This window comes from Columba livia, chromosome 1 (assembly GCF_036013475.1).
Source record: "Columba livia isolate bColLiv1 breed racing homer chromosome 1, bColLiv1.pat.W.v2, whole genome shotgun sequence".
Taxonomy (NCBI): Eukaryota; Metazoa; Chordata; class Aves; order Columbiformes; family Columbidae; genus Columba; species Columba livia.
In genome coordinates, this window is record NC_088602.1 from 108,789,067 (window position 1) to 108,807,708 (window position 18,642).

The following is an 18,642-nucleotide window of genomic DNA, read 5'->3' on the forward strand; positions in this document are numbered from 1 at the left end:
TTTTCTTTGTAAAATACTTTATTCCTAACAGCAAAATACTGTAATTTAATTTTATAAAAGTTAGCAAAAATTCATACATTTGAAACAGAAACAAAAAACCTATTTCTACTTTTATTCAATTCTCTTTTCAGTATGGAAGCTATAGGTATGCACCACACTAACAGCCTTCAGTGCCAGACAGGTCATTCAATAAATATATCATTCTACCATCAAAATCTGTGAAGGACAGTTAAAAATTTTCATAAAACTACTGAAAAAATAAGTAATTTCAGCTTTTTCTGAGGTTTAGAATCAGTAATATCTACTCACAACAAAGTTCTTGGCATTTACAAGAATAATAGTATAGAACAGTAACAGCAGAATGCTAGTAGTAAACCAGAACAACCAAATTTGCAGAACAACATTTATACTTAAAAAAAAAAAAAAAACAAAAAACCACACACAACCAGAAATTCAGCCTATTTCTTAAATCCTACAGAAGACTTCTGCAAGGAGGATGTAGAGGAAACTTAAATTACTAATTTCAGATTTGATAAGGCCATTGCATATCCTAACTTGCAATAAAAAAGCCAATCCTATACTGCATATAATAAATACTTCCTGTTTGTTACAAATAGAAGTGAGAACAAATAACCTCACTACGTTATCCTATTGCTAAAAAAAAGAAAACAAAAACAAAAAACAAACCATGAAACCTTTGCTTCAGAGAGGACAGATTTAGTTAAATCTTGTTCTGCTATGTACACAGGCATAATTTTGAAAGCCACACTTGCATCAACCCTCAAATGTGAAACTGGTTCCCTGCGTCAGGCTTCTGAGAAGCTTCTTTCTGTTAAAAAAGCTGGCCATGTGAGGCTACACTCAGACATAATGCAAGTGGCAAGGCAAGCTGAGGCACCAGTTAGCCAATATGCAGACAGCGAGAGAACCGTGTGGAAACACAAGTAACAGAAATTAAATATAAACAAAACAAAAAAACCCCACCAACCCAAACAAAAAAACCCACCACAACCAAAAAAGCCCCCAAACAACAAAAGAATCCACCCAACAAAAAAGCCATTAACTTCTGTACAGTGACTGTTGCTGTATTTCAACTTACAAATGAAACCGATGGGCAAGTCCAGCATGTGTACTCAAGTTTTAACTGAAGGACCAGTGACTTGAAGCTGATGGAAATTATTTCTCAAATCTGCATCAGGATCCAAATCCTGATTTGCATCTTGTGGATATCCACATAAGTAGATGAGACATATGTCACTGAACAGCAGCCTAAGGCCCTGAAGAAGTATTTTCTTTAATCTTCACCAAGAAAAAAAAAAGACCAACTATCGGACTGCTTCTTCTGGATGCTTTTTTTGTGCTTTTGTAGAGCTAAATCACAACAAAGAAAATATTACCAACTGTACTCATGTTGTTGTTTGCCTCTTTCCTGATCCTACAACAGACTGCTGTAGGAGGCAAAAGAAGTGAGAGATAGACATAAGTTAGATAGATGCAATTTTTTTTTCTTTTCCACATTAGATATTTCTGCTTAAGCTATGCAATTGTCAAAGAAAATTTCATTCTTCACACATAACAAGACAATTTAGTTGGCTACAAGTCTTCCTCCAAGGAGGACAACGTTTCTTCTCCACATTTCTATCTGCTTGTGCTGAACTCATGCGCAGTGCACCTTTTCTAACCAGATTAATCTGTCAGAATCAATGAAATGTGAGAAGGTGCTTTTAGGAGACAGCATGTTGCAAATGCTACAGGGAACAGTGGAAGTAATTTCTGAGGAGCACAAATGCTACTTATACAAGGAGTTAGGGTTCCCAAGTCTGCTAACTTTGGTCTCATGAAATAATACTATTTAGTGCTGTCAACAACTCAGTGTACCAGGACAACTCAATGTAACAGGCTTCTCCATGGGATTTATAAAAACCTGCTAAGTTAAGATTTGAGACAGATGTTAGAGAGCTTCAGTCTGTGAGATTGATAGTGTCACTTTCAAACGGCTTTACTGAAGTCGGACTCTGTGGAGGACTCTTTACACTCAGTGGTGGCACTGCCAAGACTTTCGGGCGGATTCCAATTGTAGACTTTTTATGGTCATGTCTGAGACTGCGGATTGTGCCATTCATGGCAGCTACGCATGCCTTCCAATCATATCCAGTTTCCTTTAGATCAAAGGATGGATAATTTTCTTGAAGAAAGTCTAAAAATAAACAAGGACATAATAGCAAGTTATCAGTTATTCATGCAAGCTATATACTCTTTTTGGGTGTAATTAACCGAAAACAAATACGTGCTACCAAAACAGGACAGCTACGCATATTATGAGGCTTGAACAGCAAAGCTAGAGGGTAGATATTTTTTCCTCCTCTTTCTCTTTAGTTTGAAAAGGAGTAACAAAAGGTTTAAGCACAAAACCAAAACATGCAAAAAAAGCATGAAAGCACATAGCCACGTAGGTGGGCTGGATCCCTTGATGTGCTGAATAACTTCAGCTTCTCATGGGTCAACCAGAGCAAAGAAATCTCAGGCTCCATTTCAGAATGACCAGTGTTTGGCAGGACCAGTCCCTCCTTCACACCATCTCTGACAACAATATTCATTACAATGCAACACAGCAATTCAACGTAACACAGCTGTAGAGGAACAATAGTGACAGAAGAATGGCAAGAGCTCGATCTTTACCATACTGCAACAAGATCAGTAAACAAATACTTGAGTTCAGTACCAATGGGATAAGTGCGGTAAGACTACAGCATCTTTTTCCTCTTCAACAAGTAAAATGAATAGTTTTAAAACCAGGTTTTATTTTATTTTTTTTTTTAATTACTGAGGAGAGATTGTCCTTCTGAGCTTTGCTGAATTAAATGTTTTTTTCTCTAAGCAAGCCCCTAGAAGATTTAAATAAGCACCAAAAAAGGAATTCTAAGCTGTAATTTCAAATCAAAGGCAATACTATTTCTACTTCTCTGATTAACGTCTAGATTTACCTTAGTAGAATGAAAGGTATAGCTAGTTGATATTATGTCAGTTTTGTTCTTCCAATGCTCTTGGATACACTAGCAAGTAAAAATCTAATATAGCATCATTGTTTACAGTTGCTATTTTAACTTGTAGTTCCAAACCTGGAAACTTATTTTGCCAGAAAAGCATGGGTCTGAAGGAAGAAAGTAACAGACGGAAAAACTTGTGCTCTTGTAGTTTACTCTGCTCTAGGGAGAGTCAGGGGGGAGTGAGAGCACCTTACATTATTTCATTCCCAGGATGCTCCTGTAATAAACTATGCTGACAAAGGATACACAAGCAGCAGCCAGACTCTCGTCCCCTTCATCCTTGATGGCAAATTTAGTGAAGTGCTTGGCCTCAGAGCTACAATACAGAACAAGAACTCCCACTACCAGGCCTACAGAGCCTTTGTATATGGCCCATGAAACAGCTTTTTAATTAAGCCTTTTCTTTCACATAATTTGACCAATTGTTGGTACTATATATAGCAAGGCTACCCAGGGTCCCTTCCTGCTCTGCAGGGTTACACTCAGGGAGCAGATTCTGCTATCCAACCAGGCTATGTTATAATGTTAAAGAAAACAGGGCCAGGGACTGCCCTCTAGCCCCAGAGCCAAGTGACACAGCCTGGCTGCAATCACAACACAGAGGACTTTGTCTTTCATCTGCTCTGGAGCCTACATTATGTTTCAGCAGCCTCAAGACACAATAATACGTGTACTATAGGAGTAAGTTGAGGTGCTTAAAGTGACAAAGTTTCCCAGGCTTCCCAGGTGAAGGAATATGTACAGTTTGGGGAAGCCCACTCTTATGTATAGTTTTGTAATACTGGGAATGGTTTCTGGCATGCACTGTCCCTCAAGCCATGCCCAGACATCCCTCCAGAGAGGGCAAGTCCCACCTCCATTTTATTTGGCACTATTGCTGTATCCTCCGAGACAATCTTGCCACAATTGCGGAGCTGTAGGCCGCACTGTCCAAATCTTAACAACCCTTTCACCCTCCCTGTACCCCAGACATGGAAGAGAATCAGTTTCAAGATTTGTTAGGAGATGCATGTTGAAAGAAAAGTGTGATGAATCACAGAATATCTCAAGTCTGAAGGGACTTATAAGGATCATTGAGTGCAACTCCCTGCTCCTCACAGGACTATTTAAAACTAAATCCTATGACTAAGAGTTTCATTCAGATGAGAGTAACTAGTCAAATATGCAACCTTACTAACCCAGTGAGCACTGTCCCATAGTGATTTCTTTAGGACACAGGAGGAAGTAAAACCCTACATCAAGCCAGTGGTGTTGGGAAATGTTGAAGGCACTCCACAATTACGTTGCCTGCAGCCTGGGATCCAGTCCAGTAAATAAGGTGTCCCTGCTTCCATTCTCTATATGCTGCTTTTTTGCATGGGAGCTCACTAGTGGATCACAATGGATTCTCTTGTGCTTGCAGAAGGCTCTCCTTTAAGACCTGCCAACTTTCCTGAGCTTCCCTCCTCCTCAGAGCTGTCTCTCACAATCTCCCACCTATGAGTTTCCAGAATAAGCCAAAGCTGGCTCTCCCAAGCTACAGCGTTTGTACTCTCAGACTTTTTAAACTCTGCTTAGGATCTGGAGATCCATTATTTCATAGTCTCCACAAGCCCCAACCCTTTCTGTGAAGAGCAACACAATCTGCTGTGCATTACCTCTGGTTGGCCTACCTAGCCCCTGTATCAAGAAATCATCCCCAATACCCTCCAGAATCCTCTGGGACATCTCCCACTGTGTTGTCCTTCCAAGCAGATGCCATGGAGACTAAGTTTCCTCATATTAGCCAGGTTTGTGATCTGGAGACTTCTGTGTGTTGCTTAAACATAACCTCATCTACTTTCTCTCAACCTGTTCCACTGCTTGCACTAATACCTGTCAGAAGATTTCACAGAATTATTTTTGAAGCTCCATGGTTTGTTCATAGGATACAAAGTTCATCACTCCTGTTAACTTCCCCACTTTATCATTTGAACAGAGATTTTTTCTTACCTCTGAGAGCATTAATTCTGTTGCAGTCCAGTGGGCTCATGCCACGTTCAAGATTACCATATACATTGCTTTTTACCAGCACATCTTCAGGGAACATGTGACGAATTAGGTAGCGAGCTGACAACTCCGGCCGAGACTTCCCCTTAGCTACATAAATGACTGAAAACGGTAACTGAACATTGCGCCACGGGCTTCCAAGAAGTTCTAGAAAGGATGTCAGAGAGAGACAGAGATTTTACTTTTCCAACACTGACCATGCTTCAAAGTGGTTGTATTATAGTAAAACTAGGACACAACAAGCTCTCCCCGAAACCAATGCATTGCTTGACAGGTCAGAGCTAAACCATAATGCTCCAGCTAAGACTAAAACAGAACACATTGCAGACAAATGTCCAAGTGGTGAGAAGACCCTGACTGTTTTACAACAATGTAACAGCACTTCTGGTATGCTTTCAGCAATGCTAACAATATAACCTGCATTAATAATGATTGCTTTCTAAATTGTTTTCATCTCACATGGAAAGATGATGCTATTCCAATTACATAAGTAAACAGAACTGCTGTTTCAATGGTGCTTAGATCCTGTAAGTGGAAGCTGAAAAAGAATAAATTTTTTTTTAATTACTTCAACCTGACTCCACTGCAAACATTTAAAAAATGCAAAACATATAGTAACTGAGGAGGTCTGTGGGATCAGACTAACTAATCTTGGGTGCAGGAGCAGATCTCACAGAGCCCCAAAGTGATTCTAATCAAATAAATTATTTCCAAGGGCAATTAATCTCAGCTCATTTCCCTTGAAGCTCTCTAGAGGCATCACATTCTGTACACAGAATTTTTTCCAATGAATTTGTATCTTGTGCATTTTCATTATTTAAAAAAAAAAAAAAAAAAAAAAGTAAAAAGGCCACTTTAAAATTTTATTGTCCTAAATTGTCAATTTTACAGAAAGGTGTGCTTTTTTTCTGTAATTGTAATACCATTCAATAGATATTCTGAGCTAGCGTACTGCACTAAGGTAGAATATCTACCAAATACAAAAAAACCCAGGGCAATTGTGAAATAATTATTGAAAAATAATTATTCAGAGAAACTGGACAGAATATCTCACAGCCGAACTTTACAGTCTTATGGTGGATATGCATTATGGGACATTAGTAGATGTGAACATATGTTGTTAGCCAGATGATGTTCTTGTTTGTTCCCATAAAAACTTACTGTATATACACTAAATGACTGCCTCAAGAGGAAAAGGAGAGTTGCATAGTTCACTGAATCCCTTTTCTACACAATTTCACCTACAGTAGCATCTTCTGCGTCTCACTGACCATTTAAAATGTAACACACAAATTCAGAGGATGAAAATATCACAGTTTACCCATAGGTTCTGAAGACTGAAGTTTCTTGACCGAAGGTGTGCGAAAAGCTTCTGGAAGCTTATCCGATCCTGAATTCTGCAATGTGTCAGCTGTGGAGCTGGTCATTTTCTGAGAGTTTTGAGAATTGCCTTCACTATCTTCATTATAATTTAAATCTACACAATGAGATGTGTCTGGAGTGTTGGCCACTTTTTCTTTCCCTTCAGCTGTCCCCTGAAACATTACATGAGGTTAGCCCATGCACTGGGAAAAGACTACCAATTTTCTAATTAGCGTTCCACTTCATTTCCCATTTAGTATAAATTAGACTCCAAATATTTACAATATAGTTACTCCTCCATTTCAATCAGGAAAACTACAGGTGATACAGATACTAAATGTTCACACATTTGCACAAAGCATTTTAGAAGCAGAGGTAAATGGAGTTACAAGTGATGTTTCAGTCAATATAAAGTTTGAATGGATGGCTGGATATATCTGAAGCAAAGCCTGCAAAAACAGTGCTAGCAGCTACATGCTTAAGCTGGCAATCAAATTTGACACTACTTCTGGGTAACATTTACAGTGCCTTCCTTCTAGAATCCTATGCTTATACATGAATGCTGGACACAGGATCAGGAAGAGCAAGAGTTAGGAATATGCTTCCAGTATTCCCCACATGGAAATAGTGCTGCAGTCAGCAGGCGTATGCTGAGCAATGCAAAGACAGTACCCAAGGAATTTCAAATTAGAAGACTCATATAATGAGAAGTTCAAACAATTAATTTGATAAAGAAGCACAAACTTGGTATTTAATAAATTATCACCCTGAGACAACTTACTGGGTTTATTTTTGTTTCAGAGCGTAAACAGCGGATCATAGCATTGACATTTGTGATACAGGTTTTCCAGTCTTTTCCATGCTCACTCAAATCATAGGTTGGAAAGTTAGTTGCAAGAAATTCTGCATATGAAACACAAAAAGTTTTTTTTAAGCTTCACGACAGAAAGCATTATTAAAAATTACTCTATTTTAGAAAGAGAGAAAGCTAAGAAATGCTTCACATTTCCTGTTCTCCACTTAGAAGCTTTAGATTTCCACCTTTAATTTAAACAGAGATAGTAAACTCACATTTTGAAGTTAAGCATCACTATGCATTTAAGATGTGCAGTGATACTTTTTTAAGGTATTGTGAATAATGCTTTTATTATTAAGCTTTTCCAGGTAGAATTAGGGGAAAGGTGTGATTGAGCATACTAACTTAAAAAAAGAAAGAAAAAGAAAATGCCAGAAAACCACAAAACAAAAAACAAACCATACAACAACAACAACAAAAACCCCACAAGAACTAGTGACAAGGTAATGCTGATGCTGTAACTACTTCGCATGGCTTAAATAGTCTCCCATCTTTTAAAACAAGAAGGAGAATTATAGCTTCACACATACATGCCATGTGATCTGTGTAAATGCCCTCACCATATTTACCATTTCTCAAACAAACAAAAGCAGCCAACTTAAGAGTATTTAAGAATCACTAGTTAATATTTGTCCTGGGTATACCGTGGCTAAAACCCAAACAAAATAAGAAACAAACCAACCAACCAAAAAACCCCACAAAACCCACAAAGCTGTAATGAAAAATTCAGAGTGGCTGATGAACGTGAAGTACACTAGGAGTAATCAATTTTTTTTTTTATCCAAATCGAAGAAAAATCAACAATGAGAATTACAAAGTAGGAATTTCAAAACGAAAACACAGCTGAGCAGAGCACACCCAGTACCACATTTATCAGTTCACTAGTTGCTAAACAACAATTAGCAGACACATGCAGATAAGGACTCCTTGCAAGTTAAAAACTCATTAAGTATTAAAGAAGTAAATCTGTGCATTTCGAAAGGTAGCATACCTCTTATTGCAGCAATTTTGTTTGGATCCAAAGTTCTGCGCCCCCGTGCACTCACTCCCATAATGCTGCACAATAACGTTTCCTTGGGGAACAAGACACGAACTAAGTAGCGCGCTGCGTACTTTGGTTTAGTCTTTTGCCGAGCTTTCGTCAAATAGTTTCCAAGAACTTTTACATTTCTCACTGGGTCACCAACGAACTCTTTTGTAAAACAAAAACATTTGAAGAAAATAAATTTAAAAACCCAGGCAAGTTGTTAAAAAAAGGAACACTTTTTCAAACTTTCTCTTGACCTCTTCTATGGTACTCTCTGGTTATGTTTTCTACTACAGCTAATTTTACTACGTATTAGCCATCTTTGCTCTTATAAAAGCAACTTTAAATTGCAATAACAGAAGTATCTTTCTAATTCATGTTACTCACCAACATAACTAATTGAAATAATAACACATAAGAAAATATATTAAACATTAAGGAGTCCAAAATGTTCAGACTGGCCTGTTTTGCACACATGCAGATACTATGTGTGGTTTCAAGACAATGACCCATGAAGAATGGCCTATCCATACATAGTACTGATAAATTATACACTGTTTACAAATTTGCAGATAGGTATCAAAATATTTGACCTACTATTTGTACAGCTCAAGCTGTATGAACTTATTTTTTAGACCAAAAGCAACCAAAAACTCATAGCCCAGCCTTCCACGTGACTCAAGGGATTTATACTTCAGAAACAAAGGCATCCATTATTAAAACATGGTGCTACTTTATATGTGCTTGTTTATCATAAACACAATGATCTATGGAATTCTTCATTTTCTGTGGAATTAAGTATTTTGAAAGAAACCAAACACTGGAGGAGCTGATGATAAAAAGGTTTCTTCACTGATAAAATCCTCCATAAGAAGAAAACAGGTATTTCCTTCACACAAATCAGGTAAGCATATGCCTCACTTCGCTTTACTGCCAATCTCTTTTGTCTTTTTAAATATATGCATAGCACGCATTCATTATCTATGACATATACACAGGTTAAAAATAGTTGACATCAAGAGTTCCAAGAAAGAAAAAGAGGGCCCAGTCTTAAAAGAATGCAAAGCATGTACCGTAAATCAAGAACTTGTAGCAGTCTACACAACCATATATACACTGCAGAGGTTTTTAAGTGGTCCTTGGCATATTAAACATTCCTATGACCTTTGTTTAAGAGTTTTAAACAGTATTCTATCCTAGAAATGCTTGTAAGGCAGCCAGTTCTGCTCCTTTCACTTTTGCTAAATAAAGATTTCTTTAGGCATTTTTTTTTTTTTTACACTAGGTTTTGTTTTTTCCTTTTTCTGAGTATTTATTACAAAGGAACTCACCAAAGCTAGGATTGATGGATATTGGAGAAGATGGCAGCTCTTTACTGATGTTCACACTCCCAGATTCATTTCTGTAGTTCATCACCACAGCATTATTTCCCAGACTGGCCTCAGAGGGTGCTGGCACGGATGCTGATGCCAGTGATGATGATACAATGTTGACAGTATTTTCCACAACTCCGCCTACAAAATTTGATTGTGGAGAAAGGTCGGGCATCCTGTTAGATGCTGTGTATGATGAATGTAATGAATGCGTAGAAACTATAGTGGGGAGCGGTGGGCTCTGCCTACGAACAGGGTGCTGCAATTCAAGCTCGATACTCTGTTGAGCATGTTTCATGGTGGAATTGACCTGAACATGGCCATTTTGTAAAGCAACCCTTATGACTGGGCTATGCCTTCCCTGGCCTGGCGAAGAGACATGAAGACTTGATTCCCTCTCCATAGATTTTTGTACTCTTATTTTTCCTTGAGGCAAATGACTGGAACTTCTGTATGTAAATCCAACTGGTTTCTGCAAATGTGATTCAGAAAACAAATAGAACGTTAAATTAGACATATCTGGTCATTTTTTTCTTTTGCAAACAAGGAAGACTAGATTTTAGTAACGATGCTAATGGCAACAGACTCTTCATTGAAGTAACCATTGTCATGAAGCCCGTGCTATTACTTTTTAGCCTTCCCTCTACTTTCTTTTATTCTCACTTGTAGTTCCAACACTTGTCAACTTCAAAGTTTCTCAAGTTTCCACCTGGGATGCTGGCACAATTGCTTTCTAAAAAGTCAGAGAAATACATGATGAGAAAGGCAGCTTTGTAAAGGCTCTTTAAAAAGCTCTATAAAAAAAAAAAGGGTCAAAATATAATTTAAAATTTGTCAGCCATTGAGCCAGTCTGCTGAATTTTCAACAGCTGTCTCCACTGCCATGCTAACTTCCTTTTAAACAAGAAAAAGCAAGTGACTTTCTCTCTTGGCTGCCTCTTCATTCCTTACTTGCTAGCTGAAAACATTAAACATTCAGATCACATCTACAGTGGAAGATTCCAAAGAGAACAAGACAGACAAACTGAGAGACAGGCTACGCTTTCCACCACTTCCAGTACTTTTATTAAGAAACAGAGACACCCTCAAGCATGTGTTCTAGTTCAAAATACAAGTCACTGAGGAGGAGCTACCAAACGTAGCTGACACATGTGGGTGTTTTCGTGTTGTGGTGGGGTTTGTTTGGTTGGGTTTTTTTGTTTTGTTTGGTTCTTTTTTTTTTTTTTTTTCTTATAGGTATCTGATTATATTCCACCCTTATAACTCTTAAAAATCTGTGACCTGAAAAGAGCTTACATACCTTAAAGTTGGTCCATTTCTCCAGCTATTTGAGTTACATAACAAAAAATAGCACCTTTACCACAAACTTTGCCTTATTCATATCCTTATCCCACTACAGATTCAACAATGGTACAGCTATAAACAACAACAACAAAAAATCTACAGTATTCCTGATTATTTTAGAAATGAAGTGCTAGCAGAACTTAAGAAAATGGTCAGCAGGTTGCATTTGCTGGCTTCCCCTCTACACCTTATAGTGATAAAAGCCTTCTTCCAAAAAAGCACTGCAGGTCACTTTTAATCTGAACATTACAGCAGCTGCTATTCCACATGATCAGAGGGGAGGGTAAGAGCGCAGATGCCACAGGGTCCAAGTGTAGCTGATAAGACCAGTAGACCAGTCTGTTCTCCGAATTTCATATTTTTGGATGTGTTGACAGTACAAGCTTGGAGTCGTCAACAAAATCGCATTCCCAAATAAAACCTAGTATCCTATCGATAACTGACATGCATGAGAATGTCATCATTCTTACCCACTCTTAAAGCAAACAGCCTTGCTGATGTCTTGACTTCCCCTGACAGTAGGATCACCTCTGCCACATTAAAAGCTTTGCAGTATTGCTGACAAAGAAAGGTCATCACGGATTTTACAACCTTCTCCAAAAATCATACGTTATATTTTTCTTTTAAAGAGCAGAGTTACAAGTACTAACATTCTGCCTCCTTAGTTAACAGTGGATTGACTACAGGAACAAAAATAGACAGTGTGTACTCAATATCAAACCTTCTTAAGAATTTTGAAAAAAATGTTTTATTGGGTAAACAAAATTCTATACCACAATGGATATGACAACACACTGTTGAGATCTAAGAATCAGTTCATCAATCAAACCAGCCTGTGTGAGTGATGCATAAACTCTCTTCTAACCGTAGAAACCCATGGACAGTATACATCTCAAAGCAGCAACATCAACATACCCAAGTTTAAAACTTAACCTACACAATTCATTTCTGTTCTTGCCGATACAAACAGAATTTTACAGCATCTATCACAGCATCCCAAATTTGACGGGGGCCACTGGCCAATCTGTGACAACTGGTTAATAACAACATAGGAGACTGACACTGGTATATAGTAAGAAATATGGAATGCTAATTTTAATGTTAGTGAAAGGAAAGGATTTTTTAAAAAATAAACATCAGAGGAAGTGAAAGAATTAAAGGAAAAATGTCATAGGCCTTTACTACTCACAGGTTTGAGCAACAGTGGCTTTACACGAGTATGCTGCATTTCTGAGACCTTCCAATGAAGCAAGTCAAATTTTTTATCCAGTTTCTGAATGGCATCATACATGGCCTGATGACAAAAGCAAAGATGAAAACAGTATTGCTTCACAAAAACCCAATTTAAATCTGAAGGAATCATAAAAACTAAAACAAAGGGCAAATTTCCCTCCCTAAAACCAACTAAGATCTGTACATAATATATAAATCCCATAAGCATATTAAAGACCAACTTAGATAGAAAATGCATATGACAATGGTAAATATTACAAGTACAAAGACTTCTCAGAGAAGCTTACTAATGTGACTTTAATGTGGCTGGCACTTAAAGGCTGTTCTACCTGCTTCCAGCAGATGTTTTATTTTTACTTATTTGGTATGTTTTGTTTTACATTAAAAAGCTACCAACAAGCTCTAAAGTAAGTTAGGTATTATGATATGCTATTTTAAGTCATGGTTTTCAAGTTTCCAAGTACACAGGTAAAAGGCTTATAAGTAACCACTGAAATACTGATTTCTATAACACCAATGGCAAATATATTTAGAAAAAATACTCTCTGTAAAGAAAAAGTCACAACTGGAATTGAATGTGGCCAGGGATACCAAAGACAACAAGAAGGGCTTCTGTAAGTACACAAGTGACAAAAGGAAGGGTAGAGAAAATGTGAGCCCATTGCTGAATGAGATGGGGGACCTGGTGACACAGGACATAGTAATGGCTGAGGCAATCAATGCCACCTTTTCCTCACCCATTACTAGCACGACCGGCCATCACGAGGATGGAGTCAGGCTCTTCTTGGTGACAACCAATGATAGGACAAGGGGTAATGGGTTCAAACTGGAACACAAGAGGTTCCACTTAAATTTGAAAAGAAACTTCTCAGTAAGGGTAACAGAACACTGGAACAAGCTGCTCAGGAGGGTTGTGGAGTCTTCTTCTCTGGAGACACTGAAAACCCGCCTGGACACATTCCTGTGTAACCTCATCTCGGTGTTCCTGCTCCGGCAGGGGGATTGGACTAGATGATCTTCGAGGTCCCTTCCAATCCCAAACATTCTGTGATTCTGTGGTTCCAGAGACCAAGGGGAAACGCTGGAACAAGGAAGACAGACACTGGATGGAAGAAAAATCTGGTCAGGGAATCCAGCAAACCAGACACAGATTAAGTCCAAGGGGCCTGATGGGATGCACCCACAAGTGCTGAGGGAGCTGGCTGATGTCATTGCGAGGCCACTCTTGATAACCTTTGATCAAACAGGGTGAACGGGAGAAGTGCCCGAAGACTACACACAAGCAGATGTCACTCCTATGCTGAAGAAGAGCAAGGAGGAAGACCCAGAAAACTACATGCCAGGCAGCCTCAATTCTAGTCCTGGGAAGGTGATAGAGCAGCTAATCCTGGAAATCATTTCCAGGCAGATAAAAGGAAGGAAAAAAAAAAAAAAAAAAAATCACTAGGAGTAGTCACAGCATGTTTCACTAAGGGGAAGTGACGTTTGACCAACTTGATAAACTTCTGTGATAAAATGACTGGCCTGGTAGGTAAGAGGAGAGCAGTGGATATTGTCTACCTGGATTTGAGGAAGGCCTTCAACACTGTCTTCCGTAAGATCCTTACAGACAAGCTGCTGATGTACAGGTTGGATGAGCAGACAGTGAAGTGGATTGGAAACTGGACAATTGGCTGGGCCCAGGGAGTGGTGATCAACAGCACAAAGTCTAGAAGAAGACACTAGCGGAGTACTTCAGGGGTCAACACTGGGTCTGATCCTATTTAATATCTTCATTAACAATCTGTATGATGGCAGAACATACCTTCAGCAAGTTTTCAGATGACAAAAGGCTGGCAGGAGTGGCTGAGAAACCAGAGGGTCATGCTCCATCCAGAGAGATCTCAACAGGCATGAGAAATAGGCTGACAGGAACCTCATGAAGTACAGAAAGGGGAAGTGTAAAGTCCTGCTCCTGAGGAGGAACAACCCCAGGCACCAGTATAGGCTGGGACCACCCAGCTGGAAAGCAGCTTGGCAGAAAAGGAGCTGGGTGTCCTGGTGATCACTAAGCTGAATGTGAGCCAGCAATGTGCGCTTGCCACAAAGGTGGCTAATGGTACCCCGGGCTGTTAAACAAAGATTGCCAGCAGGCCTAGGGAGGTGATGGTTCCCCTCTTCTCAGCACTGGTGAGGCTACATCTGGAGTGCTGGATCCAGCTCTGGGCTCCCCAGTTTAGTAAAGACACGAATATACTAGAGAGTCCAGCAAAGGGCCATGAAGATGACTAAGGGACAGGAGCTTCTCTCCTACAAGGAAAGGCTGAGAGAGCTGGGACTGTTCAGCCTAGACAAGAGAAAGCTCAGGGCTAGATCTCTTCAATGGATACAAATACCCGAAGGGAGAGTGCAGAGAGGACAGAGCCTTGTTCTTTCCAGTGGTGCACAGCAACAGGACCAGAGGCAAGGGGCAATAACGGAAAAGCAGGAGTTCCCCTCTGAAAATCAGGAAACACCTTTTCACTGGGAGGGTGACCAAGCCCTGGCACAGGTTGTCCAGGGAGGTTGTGCAGTTTTCCTTCTTGGAGATAGTCAAAAGCCATCAGAACATGGTCCTTAGCAATTCACTCTAGGTAGCTCTGCGTAAGTATGGAGGTTGGACAAAATGACCTCCAGAGGTACCTTCCAACCTCAACCAACCTGTGATTCTGTGAAAATGAGGAAAGGGTAAATGATGTACAGAGAAATAAACACAGCTGTGTTTTTCATAAAAAAACATGGCACTGAAATCAACTGCACCCACATTTTTAATTAGAGGATGAAAGATGAAGAATTTGAAAAAACGACTTGCTTTATTATAAGTTTCTGATCCCCAGTCAATCCCCAAGGTCAAATTTTCTTTCAGATGTTAAAAATTTGTTTTGCCTAACTAGAGCAATCAGGAATAAACTTTTTAAAAGTACTGCTGTAAAGACCGAAACTTTCAGACAAAAAAAACCAAATAAAGCATTCAAAGTCCTTCAGTTATTAATATATGTCACTGTGTGAAACAAAAAATTCCTTCTTCTGTGTTTCCAGGATTTAGCAACTCAAACATGATGCTTACACAGCAATTTAGACATACACTTTATGCCATAATGGTATAAAGGAATTAGATAACAGAATATCAATGTAGTATTGAAAGGACGCTGCCAACTTGAAAACACATCTGAGGCACTTGTCATCGGTTATTACTGCAAAAGACACACAAGGATATTATAGCTATATGAATTACAAAGAGGAAATGTGCGTTTTTTTAGCCTATCGCATAACTAGACAGAGAAAATGTTTAAGAATACATACAGCTGTGAAAAAAAAAGTCACTAGATGGATTTGTAGTAGACAGAGTTTCAAATTCATTTCAATTTTATCACAACCAACAGTTAGGTTTCAGTAAGATAGCTATCTTAAAAAAAAAAAAAAAAAAACAACCAAAATATCCTTGGACAAAAGAATCTATAAATATTCCCAAAATTCAGAAATATCTTGAGGAAGCACTAGAAGACATTAAATCATTGTGGACAGTACAGGCATTTTTAAAAGGCTTCATGTAGCCCTAGGGCAGATTTACTCTGGGAGGGGGTAACAGTGGGGAGAAGGAGACAGAAAGGGGCTAGTAGGCAGCAAAAGAGGCTATAGCTTCTCATCACTGCCACTTGCTACAGCTCAGATTCCCTGACTAGCGACGAGAATGTTAGTCACACAATCTTAGTCAATTTTCTTCCACAGCATTGGGGAGTATATGCTTAAGGAGACTTCCAAGACATTAATACTTGGCTACAAGCCACTCACAAATTGTCCTCCCTAAAGCATAGCCTGAATCTCTTCCACTCTATATAGAGTACTGTGACTCCAGAGTCACATAAATGTTCACCTGAATAAATAGGAGATGCTTTTAATTTTCAGTGCAATGATTTTCAATCTTGCCAGCCACCGCTTCAGAAGTCAAAAGCAAAGAACCCAACAAAATTATACTACCAGGATTTTGGCAAGCCTCATGTACCTTCAAAAGCTGTGTGTATGACAGTCAGATCTTTCCCATTACTGTGAAGCGCCTCCCAATAAATCTCTAGACATTACATTTTGCATTAAAGCTTAATATTTGAAAAGTATTCTTGCCAACTATGGTGTGAAAAACTCAAGAGAATAAGTAGACTGTTTTTTTCATTAAAAATATTGAAGTTAAGCAGGCAACTAACAAGTAAATAAGCAGAAAGGCTGAAGTCATGGATTATAAAATATAGATTGCAAATCTTCCCAAAATTTAACTAAAATTGTTTAAATGCCATTTCAGAAACAAGGGAAAAAAAATACCTGGCAATAACTGAGGACCTCCATAAGAGTTTTCTGCTGATCTCCAGTGTAGGAAGCTTCAGATACAGTACTCCTCTTTTTCATTAAAATAGTAATTTATAAAAAAAAAAAAAAAGAAAAAAAGTGTAAGCTAGTAATCTATACACAGTCTTAGGACAACATGTTAAACCTAGAAATCCCAACTTCAAACCTCAGTGTTATTTTAGTCTACCCCATATAATGCATCCCCAAAGCAGATTTTCAAAGTCAACCAAACAAAAGAAAATTAACTTACACATTCATAGTCTGGTTCATACTCATAAATGATACTGTCACTATCTTCATATTCTCCTTCCCTGGTTCTCATCTGGGAAATAACAAAGAACTTTTAATGTTTTGAATAATGAAATAATTCAAAATATAAACTACAGAGAGAAACTGTTAGGAATCCAACTTCAACACTTTCAGTTACAGCTATACTCCCTCCCCTGGCTACAAAACTTAACAAAGTAATCTCATTTATGCGCCTGTGGTTAGGTCATATGAATAATCACCTCCCTTTTGGTTTCAGAGTATCTTATTCTCAATTAATATGAACTTCATACAAATTTATATAATAATATGTATTTTTATGGGGTTATTCTAAGGCCAGAACTTTCCCATCTAACTATATTATGTACTATATAACCAAGCTTATATAATTATGAGACTACATGTAGATTTTACAGTAGTTTAAATAAATCAATTTTAAAAAATGTGCATTTATTTCAATGGGTATAAGTATGCACAGAGAAGCTGTAAAAATGTCTATTTACAAGCTAAAAGATGTATTTTTCTTTCAGCTTGAAAACTGGTTTTAGACAGGAATCAACAGTGCCACCACCTGGACAATTGTGACATTTTTCTTTTACTGGAGGAGCAGTTCCTGTTCACCACACCTGTTCACCACACCTCACAGGCTTCATAAGGCTTTTGTTGTTGGTGGTTTGTTGGTGGTATTTTTTTGTTTAAAGTAAATCATATTTAATCAGGTCTTATTTTTAAAAAAAGGAAGGTTGGGTGTGTGTGTGGGTGGGTGGGTGTTGGTTTTGTTCGTTTTACAACAAGCAGAATTAAACAGGGTAAAGCTGCTTTTATAGCATCAAAGACATCCTGAATGTTGGAATGTAAGAATTAACCTCTGCATGCTGACATGAACTAAGCTTGTGACTGCCTCAAGTAAAAATCATATGCAATCTGTCTTTGGAGCTAATTGTTCATGGAGGCAAATCATTATTCAACAGTAAGTTCCAACTCTTACTATCCTAAATCGCACAAAGAGATTTTTACTGAAAAAAATAATAGCATCTACATGGGAAATTAGTATAAATTGCTCTCTGTTGTACACTAGCTGTTGTTATACGCACATACAGTATCCAGCACAACAAGGTTTTATGCTTGCTAGAAGCTTCCATGCACTACATGGATATCCTATCCACACTTCTTCACTGGGATGTCATCAAACAAGCACACAAAAGTGAAAGAAAAATTACATTCTGAATAAGACTGAAATTGGCTTCAGAACAAAGGGCTACTGTTTGGTGAAACATACCACATTTCTTCCCACTACAGAAGGGGCAAGTCGTTTTCTTTTATTATGCGAAAACACAAAATCCATTTTTTCAGGGCTGTGACCATTTCCTCTCTGCATATTTGCAGAATGGCTCATTTGTGATGCCACTCGCTCAGATAGCACTGATAAGCCTTCACTTCCTGGAAAAGTGGAGAGAAATCAAAGCATATCAGCAGGTCTCCTATTGAATTAAACATTTCACTACAAAAAACATGCACAGTCACACTTTTTTTTAACTTTAAAACTCCTTGGTTATCTGAAATTTCTTTACCAGCATATTACTAAACACTTATAAATCCAATTTATTTAGATATGAAATTGGTAAATTAAATTTAATATTCTTTATTCTTAACTCTCACCAGGCTCCATTTGTTTTGTTTTTCACTGTTGATTCTCTGTTCTCATTTCCAGTTCCAGTTGTACAAAGACACAGAATTCCAAACCTTAAC

General features: G+C 38.3%; 1 protein-coding gene across 6 annotated transcripts in view; it reads right to left on the reverse strand.

Moving 5' to 3' along the window:
- The window catches only part of BEND2 (BEN domain containing 2), a 27,592-nt gene continuing 8,950 nt past the window's right edge, over nucleotides 1-18,642 (reverse strand). For 4 of the 6 annotated variants that reach the window (XM_065072305.1, XM_065072316.1, XM_021297768.2 and 1 more), the window contains 10 exons: nucleotides 18,173-18,333; nucleotides 16,877-16,948; nucleotides 16,603-16,677; nucleotides 12,227-12,331; nucleotides 9,652-10,165; nucleotides 8,285-8,485; nucleotides 7,219-7,340; nucleotides 6,397-6,610; nucleotides 5,019-5,222; nucleotides 1-2,197 (listed from right to left, as the gene is read on the reverse strand). In XM_065072305.1, coding sequence (XP_064928377.1) covers nucleotides 1,962-2,197; nucleotides 5,019-5,222; nucleotides 6,397-6,610; nucleotides 7,219-7,340; nucleotides 8,285-8,485; nucleotides 9,652-10,165; nucleotides 12,227-12,331; nucleotides 16,603-16,677; nucleotides 16,877-16,948; nucleotides 18,173-18,333 — 1,904 coding nt within the window. In that variant the 3' untranslated portion in view covers nucleotides 1-1,961. Of the gene's footprint in view, nucleotides 2,198-5,018; nucleotides 5,223-6,396; nucleotides 6,611-7,218; nucleotides 7,341-8,284; nucleotides 8,486-9,651; nucleotides 10,166-12,226; nucleotides 12,332-16,602; nucleotides 16,678-16,876; nucleotides 16,949-18,172; nucleotides 18,334-18,552; nucleotides 18,637-18,642 lie in introns of all 6 variants that reach the window. The other 2 variants (XM_065072325.1, XM_065072321.1) reach the window with 1 other exon arrangement.